General features: G+C 46.8%; 1 protein-coding gene and 1 pseudogene across 3 annotated transcripts in view; both read right to left on the reverse strand.

Annotated features, from left to right (window-relative positions):
* Positions 1–601: 601 nt before the first annotated feature.
* On the reverse strand, positions 602–8,984 carry LOC144456241 (protein LZIC pseudogene; annotated as a pseudogene).
* FAS (Fas cell surface death receptor) overlaps positions 602–18,026 on the reverse strand; it is a 50,017-nt gene continuing 32,592 nt past the window's right edge. The window contains exons 5-10 of one of the 3 annotated variants that reach the window (XR_013485138.1): positions 17,878–17,939; positions 17,587–17,658; positions 16,582–16,634; positions 13,851–13,875; positions 7,725–10,815; positions 602–2,965 (exon numbers count right to left, since the gene is read on the reverse strand). Coding sequence is in view for 1 of the 3 variants with exons in the window: in XM_020973596.2 (XP_020829255.2) it covers positions 10,448–10,815; positions 13,851–13,875; positions 16,582–16,634; positions 17,587–17,658; positions 17,878–17,939 (580 nt within the window). In the remaining 2 variants the exon portion in view is untranslated. Of the gene's footprint in view, positions 10,816–13,850; positions 13,876–16,581; positions 16,635–17,586; positions 17,659–17,877; positions 17,940–18,026 lie in introns of all 3 variants that reach the window. The other 2 variants (XR_013485139.1, XM_020973596.2) reach the window with 2 other exon arrangements.

Raw genomic sequence — 18,026 nt, forward strand, 5'->3', positions numbered from 1 at the left:
GGGGACCCCTCCTCATAACAATGTTATTAAGTGCTTACAATTAAGCACATTATATAAACAGTTCTATTGGAATACAGTCATCAAGATATGAAAAAGCAAGTCCAGAACCCCCACTTAGGGCATGCTCCTTGGTTCACCCCCCAAAATTTCTGCCTCAGACACAAGTGAAACAGCTTCTGTCTCAGGGTGCCTACATTCTATGGGGGAGGGGGTATATGAGGAGCAACAGATAGGGACTGGACCTGTGATTTCAGTCCAGAAGGCACTCCCAGGTGAGGAAAGTCCCTCCACTAATACAGGTCAACTCCTTTCTTCAACTGAGAGTCTTAGAGCATGGTCCCTTGGTCATCTAGACAGTATGTGTAGGAGGCAGGATTTGAACCCAGGACTCCCTGAGGTGGAGGCAGGAATCCTAGGCCCCAAGGACCCCTACGGCCTCCATTTCTGACTATTGTGATTATCATGATTATCCACACAATGGGAGATGATTGTGATTATAGGCTCTTTCTTCAAAGGTTTCTCTCTAATTTCAGGCACAGCCCAGGGAGGGGGAGACTGAGTCAGTTAACAATCAATACCAAGGATGTGCCAGGCACTCTCAGTCAGTCAACAAACATTTATTAAGCACCTACTGTGTGTCAGGCACTGTGGATACCAAGAACTCACATTCTTACCAGAGAGACGGTCTGTAGATAAACATGAAAGGCAAAACCCCGACACGGGCCACTTTGGATGCAAGGTCACCGGCCATAAAGAGGGCAGGGAGATGCCCGGGAGAAGGTGAGGAGTGACCTGAGTCTGAAGGAGGAATTCTGAGATGTGGAGGTGAGGAAGGAATGCATTGCAGGCACGAGAGACGCCTTAAGCAAAGGCGCCAGAGACAGAGATGTCACACTGTGCAGAGAACACAAGTCACCTGGTAAGGCTGTTATAATGTGCAAAGGGGGAGGGGGCCAAGTTCTGAGGGGCTTTGAGCCCCAGACAACTGCATATGTGATCCTGGAGGTTTGGAATAAGGGGGTAATGCGGCCGTATTTACACTTTAGATGTTGACAGCTGAGTGAAGGCCGGGCTGGAGAAAGAAGAGCCTGGGGGCCAGGCTGGCCCACCAGCAGCAATTGCAACAGGCCAGGCCTGAGGCCAGGGAGGCCAGTATGGGGTGGGGAGAGTGGGGGAGAGGAGGGCCGTGTCAGAGGACAGAAGGGAGCGGATTCTAGATGTTTGGAAAGAGAAGAAGAAATATTTGGCCATCAGAGACGTATGGGGGGTGTGTGAGAGAGTGAGGCCTCGATGCCAACACCAAGGCCACCAACCTGGGAGACCAGAGGGATCCTGGTGCCCTTTATGAGCAGGAACATTCCAAAGAGGGGAGGGTGTGGGGGAGATAATTAAAGGGGTTCACGTGCAGGAAGGAACAGCGGCAAGCAGCCCTCTGTCTGACGTCCTGGGCATCCAAGCATGGAGTCCTCCCCCAGGCCTGGCCTTTTAGGGCCTCCAGCTGAGGTTGGCCCGTGTGCCTGAGCTGAGAGCCTCGGGGCACCCCACAGAGAAGGAAGGGCTCGGCACATATCAAGAAGCAGCAGAGCCCGGAGGCCCTCCCGGGGCTCAGATCCAAGGGTACAGCACACGGCGAGTGTGGGCCTCGCTGTTCTGAGTCCCGTGAACCAGAGGGGTGGCTGGGGGTGAGGTCCTTTATTGAGCAACCCCGAGAGTGACAGTCCGCCAAAACCAGCAACGGCTCTTGTCCGGCGCGTGACCTGCAGGAGGTCTTTCCTCTCTACGGGCCTCAGTTTCCCCACCTGCAAAATGAAGGGGCCTGGGGTGGATAATCTTTGAGGTCCCTCCCAGCTCCAGCTCCACGCTCCTACACTTCTCATTGGTTCCAGGAGGGGCTTGGACCTGGTTTTTGCCTCTCTAAGGGGGCTCCCCGGGTTGGATCCTGGGGAGAAAAATGAGAATCTGGGAGACGCGGTGGAGTCCATCCTGGGTGGCAAGTACCCGTGACCTCAGGCCTCATTCAGAACCCTGGGACAGCAGGGCAGGGACAGAGGCCGGTGGATGGCCCGAATCCCAGAGGGTTCAAGCCAGAAACAAAACTGGAAACTCCTGCCAGTGACTTTCCCTTCTCATTCCTTACTGCTGACTGCCATCCCGTGGCCACGGAGGGTAAGTCCGACGGGCCGCATGGATGCTGGGTCAGCTCCCGAGGCAGCTTTTCTCCCCCAACCTCGTGGTAGGATTACGCCGAATGAACGAGGCAAGTCTGGCTGCGAGATGCCCATGTAGGCCAGTGCCTCCTGCTGTTGGCACGTCCGCCCAGCCAAGCAAGGGCGATACAGACAAGAGCTGACGTTCCTGGAGGCCACTGTGTGTGTGTGCATGTGTGTGTGTGTGTGTGTGTGTGTGTGTGTGTACACAACTGGAGGCAGTTAGGTGGTGCAGTCGATAGAATGCCGGACTCAGGAAGACCTTAGTTTAAATCTTGTCCGAGACAACTCACTAGCTGTGTGACCCTGGGCAAGTCACTTAACTGCTCTTTGCCTCAGTTTCCTCATCTGCAAAATGGGGTTAATGCCAGTACCTACCTCGCAAGATTGTTGTGAGACTCCAATGAGATACATGAAGCACTTTGCAGACCTTCGAGGGACATATAAATGCTAGTTAGCTTCCTCCTCCTCCTCCTCCTCCTCATTCAATATATGTAATACAAGGTATACTGCGGGGGAGGGCACACCTCTCTGGGCGTGGGAGAGGAATCAGGAAAGGCTCTGTGTAGACAGTGACACTTGAGCAGTTTTGATGAAATAAGAGATTTTAAAAGGTGAGGGTGAGGATGGGAACATGGTGTGATGGGTTCACAGAGAGGCAAACCTTTGTTTGGGACTTGAGAGGAAACATCCTTCTCTGGAGCCTCCCTCCAGCAGGCACCGTGGGGAGGATGGAGGATCGCTCCTGAGCATCAGACCTGTAATTAAGCAATCCACAAGCATTTATGAGGCCCTACTACATGCCAGGGTCTCTGCTAGGTGCTGGGACTATGATGAAAAATGAAAAACAGAACTTGCCTTCGAGGATGTTAATTCTGGCAGGAGATACAACATGTATGCATATAAGTACAGGAAGGGGGCGTAGTGGATAGAGCACTGATCCCAGGTTTGAATGCTACTTCAGACTCTCAGCCGTGTGACCCTGGGCCTTTGACTGTCTTTAGGTTCCTGTGTTCCTTTTTTTTGCATTTTCTGCATTATTTATGGGTGCCTGGCACATAGTAGGTGCTTAATAAATGGTTACTGAATTAACAACAACCACAATGAGTACTTATTAAGCACTTACTATGTACTGGATATGATGTTGAGTGTTAGAGATACAAGGAAAGGCAAAGAGTCATCTTACGTTCTCAAGAAGCTTACGGTTAAATGGAGGAAGACACAGGGAAACAGCTTGGTACGAACAAGATCAGTGCAAGATAAACTGAAGAGGTTCTGGAGGTGAAGCTTTAAAATAAAGAGGATTGGGAGAGGCTTCCTGTAGAAGGTGGGATGTTAGCTGGGCCCTGAAAGAAGCCAGGGAAACAGAAGGCAGAGAAGAGGGGGGAGAGGGTCCCAGGCTTGGGGGATGGCCATGGGAAATTCAGAGTGGGAAGACAGAATGTTTGTTCAATGAACAGCCAGGAGACCAGTGTCACTGGGTCACTGAGTGAGTGGAGGAAGCAAGAAGTTAGAAGACTGAAAAGGAAGGAGGAGGACAGATTATGCCTGGCTTCAAAAGGCAGATGGGATTATATATTTAATCTGGAGGTAACAGGGAGTCACCAGAGTTTAATGGGGCGGGGGAGTGGGGTTACATGGCTAAAAGTGCATTTTAAGATTATCTTAATAGTCTTATGATTTAATAGTCTCATGAACAAATACTCTAAATTGCTATTGATTAGAGAAGTGCAAATTGAAAAATTCTGAGGTACCACCTCATACCTATCAGATGGGCCAACATGACAAAACAGGAAAATGATAAATGTTGGAAAAGATGTGGGAAAATTGGGACACTAATGCATTGTTGGTGGAGTTGTGAAATGATCCCACCATTCAGGAGAGCAGTTTGGAACTATGTCTAAAGAGCTACAAAACCCTTTGATCCAGCAATACCACTAGTAGGTATATATCCCGAAGAGATCAAAGAAAAAGGAAAAGAACTTATTTGTACAAAATATGTATAGCAGCTCTCTTTGTGGTGGCCAAGAATTGGAAACTGAGGGGATGTCCACTCACTGGGGAATGGCTAAACAAATTGTGGTATATGAATGTAATAGAATACTAATGCATTATAAGAAATGACAAGCCTTATGGCTTCAGAAAAACCTGGATGACATATATGAACTGATGTAAAGTGAAGTGAGCAGAACCAGGAGGACATTGTACACAGTTAACAGCAACATTGTGTGATGATCAACTATGAATACTCTTCTCAGCAATATAATAATCTAAAACAATTGATGGAAAATGTTTCAACCCCAGAAACAGAACTGATGAATTGTACAGACTGAAGCATACTTTTTTTAAATTTTATTTTTCTTGCTTTTTTGGGCTGTGTTTTCTCTTGTGATGTGGCTAATATGGAAATAATGTGTTTGTGTGACTTCACATGTGTTATTGATATTGTCTTCTCAAGGGGTGAAGGAGAGGTGGGAGGGAAGGAGAGAATTTAGAACTCAAAATTTTAAAAAATTAATGTTAAGTTTTTTACATATAATTAGGAAATATTTAACAAATATTAAACATTTGATTTAAATTAAATATTATTTAAATATTAAATATTAATTTAATACATAAAATATATTTAAGAAAAAAGACTATTGCTTTGATAGTTGAGGAATGGCCTGCAATGGGCAGAGTCTTGAGGTAGGAAACCCAAACAACAGGCTATTGCAATAATCCAGGCTTAAGGTGATGAGGACTTGTACCACACTGGTGGCAGTGTCAGAGGAGAGAGGGAGGCGTAGATAAGAAATGCTACGAAGGTAACATGGATTGGATCTGGGGGAGTGTGTGAAGGAGAGTGAGGAAGCCAGGATGAAACCTAAGTTGTGAGTCTGGGGGACAGAAGATGGTGGTGCCCTTAACAATGAAAGTAATGTTAGGAAAAGGGGAGAACTTGGGAAAAATGATAATGAGGTTAGTTTTAGATGTCCACTGGACATCTAGTTACAGATGTTCAATAGGCAGCTGGAGGCCAGGAGAGAGGCTGGGTCTATCTGAGAACCATCAGCATGGAGGCGGTAATTGAATTGGTGGGAGCTGATGAGATCACCCAGGGAAATAGTTTGGAGGGAGAAGAGAAAAGGGGCAGGAAGGAGCCCTGGGGGACACTGACGGTTAGTGAGTGGGATCTAGACCAGATCCAGCCAAGGAGGCTGAGAAGGAGCGGTCAGACAAGGAGGAGGAGTGTCCCAAAGACCTAGGGAGAAGGAGCCTCCAGAAGAACAGGACAAAGGTCCAGAAGGATGAGCACAGAAAAGGCCATGAGATCTGCTGAGTAAGAGGAGCTGAAGAGAATCACTTCAGTGGGATGATGAGTCCAGAAACTGAATGATGAATGATTCAGAAGAGAGAAGGTGAAGGCTTCCACTGCAGGCAGCCTTCTCAAGGAGCTTGGCCACAAAAAACAGGAGCCATATGGGGTGATCATTAGCAGGGAGGGAAGGTTCAGGTGAGGGGTTCTGAGCATGGGGCACGCTTGTCGGCAGTTGGGAAGCTGTCAGCAGATGGAGACACTGAAGACTGATGAGAGAATGGGGTTCACAGAGGCAGCAGGTTGTTGGGGAAGACAAGAAAGAATGTGTATCTAGAGGGGTTTACCTTGGAAAGAAGAAAGGCCACGTCTTCATGTGAGACTAGTAAAGGGGGAGAGAGGGAGGAAATGAGGTGGTGAATGACGTGAGGTGACGAGGAGGAAACAATCAACAGCTGTTGTGTATTTACCACTTTAAGATTCGCAAAACACTTTACACACAACAACCCCGTTCTCACAACAGCCTTGTGAAGTAGGTTTTATGATTCCCTTTTCGCAGAGGACAAAACTGAGCCTAAGAAAGCCTGCAGAGAAGAACGTTTAGACTTGATGGATGGAGGGCCTTCCTAAGAATGAGGACTATCCAGAGATGGGGTGGCCTGCCTGGAAAGGCACTGGGTCATCCCTCTGTGAGAATGGGGCTAGGTCTGCCCCGTGGGCTTGGTGTTTGTGTGCACATGTGGCATGCTCCCGTGATGGAATCCCCACGTAGACTTCAGACTCCTCACAGGTATTGTGTTTTACCTACCATGGGTAGATGGTGGGTCTTTCTGAGCAGGGAACTCAGAATACATCCGAGGCAGTAATGAGCTAGGGATTTCCTCTTTCCTGCTTGTCTGTATCTGAGTGAGGAGGCAAAGTCTACTGCAAGCCTCATGGTGGAAAGAGAGGGCACAGGCCATTGTCTCTCCAACCAGGCCATGACCCATGCAGCCTGTGAATGCCCGACTGTTCTTTCTGTCTCCATTGGGTCTGGTCTTTCCTGCTCTTAGGCAAAGGAATATTAGGCTGAAACCTTGAGAGCTTTGGAAGGTTGGGAAAGTGACCCATCAAAGCAGACCAGAAGTAATAACTGTGTATGCCCTAGAGTCTGTGTGGATATGTTATCAGCAGAGTATGCCACCTGTGCTCAAGAGGACGTGGTCCTTTGGCCAGCCCAGCCCTCATCCCACCTCCCTGGAGAATCACTTGTTCTCCCCAGAGAAACCTCCTTGGAAGTTGTAGGAGGGATTACTTTTCAGACATGAGGTTTGCTCCCCGGCATCTGAGGTTCCTTCGCACTCTGGGAGTACAGGATTTTGGTTCTACGACCTGCCCAAGTGATGGAACCAAGACTTGAACCTGACCTGGTTTTCTCTCTATAATCCAGGCCTGTTACCCCCACAGCACTCCATAAGTCCTCTTGCTAAGGTACCTGGACATACAGAGATGAGAAAGACAAGGTCTCGGTGCTAAAAGGACAAAAAATGAATTTGGAAAGGGATGAATCTAAAACCCAGTGCAATGACCACAAGACAGCTGTGCAGGATATGCTCTGAGATGGTTAGCCAGGCAGACAAGATTCTTCCATCCTCAGGGCACTCAGCACTCTGGCTGGGCCAAGAAGGATTTGTAGACGGGGAGGGAATTGAGCGGGATCTTTGAGGACTCATAAGATTTGGAAAGTTACAGGGCAGTGGGGTTGGAGAGGACATGGCGTGAGCAAAGTCTTAAGCTGTATCTCTGGGACCTGGGGTCAGCCGATGTAGCAATTTAATGGAGAGGAGGGCTTGAGGAGGGGATCACAAGTCGCATCTCTAGAGCTAAATGGGAACTCAGAACCATCTGTTCTGACCCCTTCATTGTACAGATGAGAAAACTGAGGCTTAGGGAGGTTGGTCTGCCCAAGATGACACAGGCAGTAACTGACAAAGCCAGGACGTGAGCTCATTCTATTCTCATAATCTCTCGCTGTCAGGAAGTTCCCTTTAGCGCCCTGCCTCAAGGTGCCCATCTACAACTCCCACCTGGGATGCCTCTTCTTCCTCTGAGGACTGAGCAGAACAAAGGGCCAGATTGTGGTGGGCCTACAACACCATGGAGATGCTTGAAGGAATGCATTTTTGTGACTTAGGCCAGGTGCCTGACAGAATCAAACTCTGAACGAACGCATTACTCACACAGTAGAAGAAATGAGTCACAGCTAGTCTTCAAAGTTGCCCTGAGTTTGCAGGTTCTCTGGTGGCCCGGGGGTCAGCTCAGTTCTCCTTCTGTCCCTCGTGGAGTGCTAAGTGTTCACCTTTCGGCCTAACTCACTCCTAGTGCCCTCCCATGCAGCCCACTCAGGTGCATTCAGCAGCACGCTCTCTCTCCGACACTTTCCTACTACATTCTACCCTGGGCCTACTTTGGGCAGTGCTCATCCCCAAGGCCGTTTGGGAAGAGGCGCCCAGTTTGCCAGTGGTCGAGTTTCACCTCATTTGAGAAAGGTCCAGGAGGGCCTCTTTTCTTCTCTGGTCACCGCATACTTGGCCACTTCAACCAGTTGTCAAACCAAGGTTATTTTAAAGGAAAATCAGCTTCAAAATGCACATGATCGAACTCAAGATCAAAATGATTAAAGCCAAGTTATGTCCTAGAACATCATGACTTGGTTTGAAAACAAAGCAAACAACTGGGCTCTAGGTCCCCTGATCCCTTCCCAAGGGGGCTTGGACAGAATCTATTTCTCATTTTCTTGCTACAGTAACAGCTAAAAGAGCAGACTGCTGAGGAATGACCACGGAAGGAAGAGGACGGAAGCATGAACCGGCGGCCAGCAGGTGCGTCTGCGTGGTAAGCCGCAACCTCATTGGGTGGGGGGAGTGGGGTGTCATTTGCACTAGTGCCCCAGGATTCTACAAAGCTCCTCATCATTTTTTTTCCACTTCAAAACTTGCCAAAGTGAGGACTTTGTCTCCAGAGCCAAGGTCAGTGGAGACTTCCTTAAACTGGCTTTGTGGACAGGAAGGCCTCGCTGGCAGTCAGCTTTTCTCCCAAGTTCCGCAGGGCAGTCAGGTATCTCTGGCTTCTCTTGGGCGCACACATCTCTTTCCATTTTCCAACCACCAGGTCTCTGTCCATCTCTGCTAATCTTGTCTGCAGCTGCCCTGGCTGTTTCTTTGCAAACAATCTGATAACCTCTGGCTGAGGGCCGCCTGAATGGTCAGTTGCATCCTACTAAGTTCGTCTACCAAAGTCATGTTTCCAGACATAATTGTCTCCAGCGAATCATTGAATTCACCCAGCTGTTCCAAAGTCTTTTTTGGTTTCTTCATATTCGTCCACTTCAGGCTCTTCTCTGCATTCTTCCAATCTCGTAACTATTGCATTAGTCTGTCCGATCGTTTTTCTAAGTTCCGTTTTAATTGACTTGTCTCTGTCTTTCCTATAGAAGCCATTTTAATTTTTTCATAGAAAGATGGATGAATGTACCTGAAGACTTGAGCTGGAAAGCCACTGGAGTGGGCAGGCAGGCCTAGGCAAGGCCTGCTTCCCAAGGTGCATTTTTTTGAGGCTTTGCTTATTTTGGCTTTATTCTCTTTTTTGGGGTTTGTAGCTTAACAGCTCCTTATGATGGGAATCTTTTTTTGTTGTTGCTGACTCATTCTTCTAGACTTGCTTCTTGAGTCAGGAACTTCTGGAGGGAATGTTGGGACCTTGTTTGGCCCTGATTTGAGTTCTCTGGGAACTGCTGGTGCTTTCTTTGGACACTGAATACTGCATTCTTCAGGGATCTCAGGGCAGTTCAGTCCAGGAAACTTAACTTTCAGGGTGCTCAAAACAGTCTGATCACTGCCTTCCTTGTCAGAGTTTTGCAAATTCCTGAACCGAGTTTGAGTCTGGGTAACACAACTGTAGATTTTCCTTTGGTTAGCAGTCCAGTAGACTGCTAGCCCCTGTTGGCTAGTTGAAAGACTCCATAGGTTCATAGTGATAGAACTGTAGGTTCCCTCTTGGTCTGAGCTTTCTGGTTACTCAGCTACAGGCTCAGGACTGAATCTGCAACTCTTTTCTGAGGTCAGTGCCACACTGCTATTGCTTGCTCTGGATACGGCCACAGGTCAGGTCTAGCTGCAGGTTCCCTCCTCAGTCCACTGGATCCTCAACCCATCTCTTGGGTCAGAAGGACACAGCTGCTGGCTGGCCCTTGTTCCTAGGAGAATGACTCACTGTTGTCTCTGCAGATTTCCCAGTCGCTGCTCCATCTGGCACTCTTCCTAGGCTTTTGCTAGGGCTGCTTTAGGGGAGAGCTCAGTAGTACTGATTCCTTCTACTCCTCCATGTTGGCCAATCTTCTTGCGGTCCCATCTTTTTACAACCTAAATTTTGACCAGGAGGGAGGTGCTGCTTTCACAAGTCCAAGAAAGATAGGTATCCTCTCCCAAAGTTCAAGGAAGGGAGAAAGGGGCCTGGTTCTAGGATTAGGAATGGTGGGCAGCTATGAGTATGTGGGATCTATCAATGACCCAAGTTGTTTGCCTCTCTGATAGAAAATAAAAGTAGGTTACAAGATGAAGTAAGTCCATGTCTCCACACTTTTCTTTGGGCATTTAACCTTTCATAGAAGGCAGGGCCAAAGTTTTAATGGTGGAAATCCAGACATCAGCCAGAAATAAAGAAAGGATGTTTTCTTGCGGGGGAGGGTGGGGAGAGGCAGGGGAGACCTTCCAAGAGGGCCTGATTTACACAGGTAGATTGGGATTATACTCTTATATAAGTATCTATGTCCTAAAAATTAAAAACTGCTCTTAAAGTCATTATATTTACATCCCAGACCTTGGAATGATGTCTGATTTAACTAACCCCCTCCCTCTTCGCTGTCTTGGAAGCTACTTGGACAGGCACAGGGCTCCAGAGACTTCTAACTGGAGGCCGGGCCTTGGTTGTGTGGAATGCTGGAGTTTCCATTTTCGGGTTGATTCTCTGGGTGGGTGTTGATGACGTCATTTCCTGGCTGGGTACTGATGACGTCCTGTATCTTTTCAGCAACAACACGCAGGCCCATCTCTCTGAGGCCCAGGATGAGACGTCTGTGCGCCCCCTTCTTCCCGTGGCTCTCATACCAGTGTTTGAGCAGCTGGAATTTCTGCTCTTCCGTGTCGTTGTTGTAATCATTCTTGACTTGGTCAATTTTAACTTCGGTTGTGCCCATCTCCCGGACAAACTTCCTAACCTGGTCTAGTTCCATGTTCTCAGCAATTTTTGAGATATGTGTACTCAAGTCAATATCTGAAAAGCAAGAAATAAACACAAACAGAAAACAGCCCATGAAAAGCATTATTTCGGAAACAAACCTCTGCTCATTCCTTTCTTATAGAGGCACAGAGGGTGGAGTTTTGATGCCTTAATTTTGTTCCTTAGGAATCTAGGATCATAGCTGTAGAGCTGGGGGAGACCTTCAAGGTCACTGAGGCCAGGAGTTCATAACCTGGCATCCAACATGGCTTTATTTCATTATGGTTGGTTTCCTCTAAAATCCTACCTATTTTGTCACGTACATTTAACAACACTTTTCTGAGAAGGGGACCAGAGGTTTGACAATTCTGCTAAAGGGGTCAGGACACAGATGAGGAGAAGGACTCCTGAGGGGGTCCGACCTTTCCTCATTTTACATAGGAGGAAACCAAGGCCCAGGAGCTGGACTGTTTCCTCCACAGCCAAGTGACCCCAAGAGCTGGAAAGAAGAGAAAGATATGCCTCCCTCTGACCCCCTGATCCCCATGGGTTCTTTCATTTTTCCAAAAACCTGCAGGGTGCGTTTGGACCCCTTCTCAGAACAGTGTTTTTAAATGCACAAAATACACAGGATAACAAGGAAATCAATTAAATGGAAATAGAGTTATCCAAATAATAAAAACAAATGATACTTGCCACCACCTAGTTTGCAGACTCCAGGTTAAGATGTCCCATTTTAAATCACTAAGGGACTGCTAAGTACAGTCCCCTCATTTTACAGATGAAGAAACTGAGGCTCGGAAAGTTCATGTGACTTGTCTAGGATCACACAGACAAGAGCCAGGTCTTCCCAAGCTCCAGTCCCACGCCCTGTCCTCTGTGCTGCCTGGCACATAGATTTGGATCAACTGTCTGCCTCTGTAAGACTGCACCATTCCCACCTCCTCCACCTTGGACCTGAAACACATCGGGGTCCAGTGGATGAAAAGCTGGCCTCAGAGCGAGGAAGACCCGGATTTGAAGCCTGTCTGTGCCACAAGCTAGCTGCATGACAGTGGACAAGTCTTTTCATCTCCCAGTCTCAGGCAAGTTTCAGATCTGAGGGGCGGGAGGTAGGGAGGTCTCCATACCGGGAGCTCCCCAGGCTGAGGAGATCAGATCCGGATGCAAATGTCCTTCTCATGTAGAGTTCTGGATGAGACTCACCTGTGAGGACACTTGTCCTCCCCCACCCCAACTCCAGACTATAAGCCCTGTGAGGGCAGGAGCTGTGTCTCATGTAAACATTCAGCACTAGCTCAGCGCTCTGTGCACACACAGCAAGGGCTTACACATCGTCTTGGTACGGTCGTTATCTGAATGGTGCAGGCTGGTTTTGAGATGATGCAACATTTTCAGTGGCTTTGGAATCTTTCTGCCTGCCTGGGATCATGCCTTTTAAGGAGGACTAAGTCAAGGTGGCTTTGGGACAGGAAACTTTTTTGGCCAGGGCCCTGTGAAAGGTGGAGTCTGCTGGTGGGATCTTGGTGGGAACAGCTGCACCCCGATCACAGATTCTGGCTCAACAAAAGGAACAACTCAATGATAATGAGAGCTAGTCAAAAGCAGAAGGGGCTGCCTTGGTAGGTAGTGAGTCCCCCATCACGGGAAGTATTCGAACAAGCTGAAGGAACATTTTTGGGGGAGGGGAGCAGGAGGAGAACCAAAGGATCATCAAAAGGGAACTAAGAGGTCAGGAGCTGAGTCCAAGAGAAGGCAAGGCTGCAGGATTTCCCAGGTCCCTACTGCCTCCTCCCAATAACATCTGGATGGCACAGTGGAGATCACTGTGTCAGGAAGATCTGAGTTTAAATCCAGCTCCAGGTCCACTCTTAGTAGTTGTGTGACCCTGGGCAAGTCATTTCACTTCCGCCTGTCTCCTTTTCCTCATGTGTAAAGTGGAGACAGTGACAGCATCTCCCTCACAGGGCTGTTGTGAGGATCAAATGAGAAAACATTTTAGGGGCAGCTAGGTGGTGCAGTGGATAGAGCACTGGCCCTGGATTCAGGAGGACCTGAGTTCAAATCTGGCCTCAGACACATAACACTTACTAGCTGTGTGACCCTGGGAAAGTCACTTAACCCCATTGCCTAAAAAAAACCCCAAAACAACAACAACAAAAAAACCAAAAACATTTTAAAGTGTTTAGCACAGTGCCAGGCACATGGGAGATGCTTAATAAATACTTGTTTTCTTCCTTCCTTCCATGTGTCCTGCTACAGAAAAGTGTAAGTATTTAATAAGATAATTTGAGTTAATTTTACTTCATTCTTGGTCTCAGGATCTCAGAGTCAGAGGGGACCCCAGAAGTGATGGAATCTTAGGCTTGGAGGAGGCCAGCAAGTCTAACCTGTTCACTTTACAGAGGAGGAAACTGAGGCACAGAAATGTTAAGTGATATGCCCAAGGTCACACAGCTACTAAGCATCTGAGGTGGGATTTGAACCCTGAGTCCAGCCCTGTATTCATCACATCAAGTTTCTGGTCCAGTGTAGTCTGAATAAGAATCTTCTTTACGTCTCAACAAGTAGTGTGCCAAACAATGCCTGAAGACTTCCAGTGAAAGTGAACCCATTACCACTCTGTCCCTTCAATTGACAAGCATTTATCTTCTCTTCCTTCCATGCTCCATACCCATTGAAAAAGAGACAAGAAAAATAACACAGTCCTCAAAACCAACATACAAACAGAACAGATTCCATCACTGGCCATCTTCCAAAGGGATGATCCATTCTGCATCTCGAGTCCATCCTTTCTCTGGGAGGAGGTGAGCATCAGAGTTTAGCAGCCATCTTAAGGAATCACAGTTTGTCATTCCACTAATCAGAACTCTACAGTCTTTCAAAATTTGTTTCTTTTTATAATGTTGTCATTTTAATTCAACAAACAATTACTTAGCAGCTACTGGGTACATGCCGTTATTTTTTAATGAGCATGTAATGATTTAATTTAATGCATGTAATTAATTAATGTAATGATGCAGCAGAATTGGAGGGAAGGAAACAAGTCTGAAATCTATTGCTTCTGGGAAAACAAAAGAATATCTTACCTGTATAACTCAGGGGAATGTTTTCCTATGGGAAAAAGAAGAGAATGAGAATAAATGAATATCACAGCATTACAGAATTTTAAAAACTAGACAGGACCTTAGAGGTCATTCTACTTGACACCCCCCTCTTCTCCTGCAGTAATCTCTTCTGCACACTGTCCCCAAAAGATGGTCACCAGATAACTTCTGGGCTTGGCCATCTTGCCATTTGCCTGAGTGTGTGTGTGTGTGTGTGTGTGTGTGTGTGTGTGTGTGTGTGTGTTTGGGTGTGTACATGCGTCTATCAAATTTTCAGATGACCCAAACCTGGGAGGGACAGCTAAAACATTGAATAACATAAATAGGACTCAAAAAGATTTCAGCCAGCTAGAATGATGGATCAAACCTGAGAAGATAAAATTCAATAGGGATACATGCAAGGTTCTATACCTAGATGCAATAAAAGCCAACATTACAAGTAAAGGATGAGGGAAGTGTAGCTTGTTGGTTGTTTGCATAAAAAGGATTTGGGAATGTTGGTGTACCGCAAGTACAATGAATGAAAATGTTGGCATGATAGCTTAAAGTTAGTGTGACTCTGGGCCAAATTAATAGAGGCATTGTGTATACAAGGGAAATGACAGTCCAATTCCCTTCTACTATGGCCATACCATATGTGGAATACTGTGTTTACTTTGGTGTGACCTTTTAGAGAGGATGCTGAACTTGGTAGTAGAAGGCACCCAGAAGAAGACAATCACAGTGTAGTCACCTAAGGTTCTGCTGAGGCAATGAGGAGGCTTATCAGAGAGGAAATAAGACTTAGGGGAGGAGGGTCTTCAAGATGGATTAGACTTGTTCTTCTTGGCCCCAAAGGACAGAGCCATGAAGTGAGTGGATATTGTTGAGAGAGACCTACTCATGATGTAAGGAAGACTTTCCTAAGTGTAAGAGCCGATCCAAAGACTTCACAAGCAGCATGGTGGAGGGGGGATTCTTGGTCAGGTGTGGCTTGGACTCAATGCCCTCGCAGTTCTGAGATCTAGTATTCTGCTCTACCCAATAAAAAGACTCTAAAAAACCTGAAAGAACATTCTCTGCTCCCTCTTCTACATAATGGTATGACCTATCTTTCCTTCTCATCCTCCCCCAATTTAATTCCATAATAATTATATATTTAGTTTTATTCTTAAAACCTATACAGGTGACCTAGTTCAGGTCACCATTTAAAAAGACAGCCTGGGCATAACTGATGCTGAGATAGACAGACACACATACATGCATACCCAAAAAGACACATACACACACACACACACACACACACACACACACACACACACAGACACAGACAGACACACAGAGACAGAGAGGCACACATACAGACCCACGCCCACCCTTCTAAGCTTGTCTCTATCTGAACCTGATAGGGTATTTGACTTTCATACATTTTACTTAGTTGGAGCACAGAGCCAATGGTCCAACTATGGCCCAGTTCAACCCTGTATTGACCTAGTAGCTCCAATCTATTACATGATAACTGGACCACAGATGTAGAGATGGAAGGACCCTTCAAGGTCTTCTCAACAAACCCTCTCAATTTACAGATAGGGAAACTGAGTGGCTAAGGTCATTCAAATGAAAAGCCAGGATTAGAACCCAGTCTGCTGATTCCAAATCTAATGTTGCTTCCACTGTACTGTGTGACTGCCCTAAACTGTAGCCATCATTCTCACCTGCCATCTTGAAAATGTCTGGGTCACAAGGGAGCACCGGGAAACAGAGATGTGGTTCAGTTACCTTGTTCCCAGGAAAACAACTTGGAGCCTTGGCAAAATTGCTTGTGGATAAGTAGCATTATCTTTGCATGTACAGGATTGAACAATGTTTTCAATCCTATCCAAAGACTTTCCCTATTAGCAAAGGGGGAGTTCCTTAGAGCAACTGAGGTCCCACAGTTTTTCTAGAGCACTGATAGAGTGGAAAGAATGTTGCAGCTGGAGTTAGGAGACCAGATGCTAATCCAAAATGTGTCCTTAGCGATACTTTCTCCCTATGAGCCTTTATATTTGGAAGGACCTATTAGAACTTGTGCTTCACTGACAGAGCCTCCAAGGACCTCAGGTCGCCTTCATACCACAATGTGGTATCAAAAGAGAACTTCGTGTTGTTAACATAAATATAGAGTGCTGGACTTGGGAGTCAGAAGAACCTGTGTTTGAAACACATCTCTGAGGTTTACTGTCTTTGTGATCTTGAGGAAGTCACTTAAAAAAAAATCTCCCTGTGCCCCAGTTTCCCCATCTGTAAAATGAGGAGGATGGGCTTTATGGCATCTTCTATTAAGATAACTCCCCTGGAGTTATTGCCATTTATATTTTCAGTGCCTGATGACTAAAGTCAAAGGAATCCCGGCATATCTTGACATTATTTCTCTAACATCTCAACTCCCTTTCCTGAGACCTCTTCTGGAATATGAAACCCATTCTTCATCATGGTATACACTCTCTCCAACCTCCTCCAGAGCCCCCCACTCTTATTGTGTGATCTGAGATGTCTTTTACCTCACTGGTAAATGAGAATTCAAAATGGCGCCAGTGGATGGCCATCCAACGTTAAGGTCTTGTCCGTATGGCAAGTGTTACACCAGATTGGGAAGCCAGTTGCTTCACGGCTGGAATCTGGTCCATCCAGCCTTGTGGATGGCATGAGGACTGGGCCCATCCACTGCTTTTGAACGATGATTAATACCTACCTCATTTCCCTTTTCCAAGGAATAGCCATTCCCTTTGAATTTTCTTCTCCAGCCTAAAATGGTGAAACAACAGCAGTGAATCAAAGCAAGGTACAGCAAGGCATCCCCTCCAATCCCCCTGGCTTCAGACAAGGAGGGAGATCTTTCCCACAAGGCATAGGGGGCCACCCAGCTTTCCAAAGCATTTCCAAATGGGCTTGATTTTAAACTGCGTCAACCTCCCCAGCAAGAGCCTCAGGACAGGCCTGAATTCTCTGTCATCTGACCACGGCCTCAACTTGTCACACTGTCCTGGGCCATTCTGAATACTTCCATGTGGGAAACTGTCACCCCTCATTTGTATCCATCTACCTCCATCCCCACCCATCCCCATACAACAGTCTAGTCCAGTGCTGGAGTGGATAGGGTGCTGGACTTGGAGTCAGGAAGACCTGGGTGCAAATCCTGCCTCTGACACTTACTAGCTGTGTGACTTTGAGCCAAACATTTACCTCCTCTGAGCTTAGTGTTCTCAACTGTACAATTAGGGGGTTGTATTTGATGCCTTCTGAGGCCTCTTCTCTCTCTAAATAACAATCCTATAAAATCTCTGCCTCAATTTTCATATCTGTAAAATGATGGCATTGTGGTAGAGGAAAGGCTTCTGAGGTTCCTTCCTGTTCTAAATCTAGGACCCTGTGGGCCAGATGTCAGCAGGTTCCTGGTCTAGTAACTGAGATCCCCAGAGAGCTTTAGAATTTGGAGAGTGTTTGACAGAAAAATCTCTCTCTCATCTACTTGCAAGGCAGTACTACAGGAATGACAATGCCCATTTTACAGATGAGGAGACTGAGGCTCAGTGAGTTTAAAAGGCCCACGGTCACTCATTCAGTAAGCATCAGTGATTGATGCAAGTCCAGGGTATCTAATGCACTAATCGGAATATAAACGTCAGTTATTACCATTATGTAATTAATAATAGTCTCAACACTCTCCAGGGACAATGTGAAAAAAGAAGGCACTTACAATAAATAATGAGAAGAATTGGAGCCAGGATTAGCAGCAGCAACAGCAGATAGAGCCATTTATTCCCTGGGACTTAAGGAAGTGACAGGTTAGATGGAAACTACCCCCCTCCTGCCTCTTGCCCCTTGCCCCCATGTGGAGTTCCCAGGAGGCTCTGCAGAAAGCAAGGGGAGCTCCTTCCTGGAATGACCTGGTATTCCAAGGTGCCCTGATACCACCTTGCCTCTTCCTGGTCAGTTCTTGGCATTGGGGGACAGAGAGGGAAAAGACAAAGGGAAAAAGATTCGTTACCTTCCTCATGGCAGATGGCATTTCTGTTTTCAGTGCATTCCTCAAGGAAGCCGTGTTCACACCTGGAGAGGGGACCAGGTCAGGGACATCATAGAATATCTGACTTGGAAAGGTGGGAATTAGCCGTGCCCCCTCACTTTACTCATGCT

This window comes from Phascolarctos cinereus, unplaced genomic scaffold, assembly GCF_003287225.1.
Source record: "Phascolarctos cinereus isolate Bilbo 61053 unplaced genomic scaffold, phaCin_HiC Scaffold_3;HRSCAF=262, whole genome shotgun sequence".
NCBI classification, from domain to species: domain Eukaryota; kingdom Metazoa; phylum Chordata; class Mammalia; order Diprotodontia; family Phascolarctidae; genus Phascolarctos; species Phascolarctos cinereus.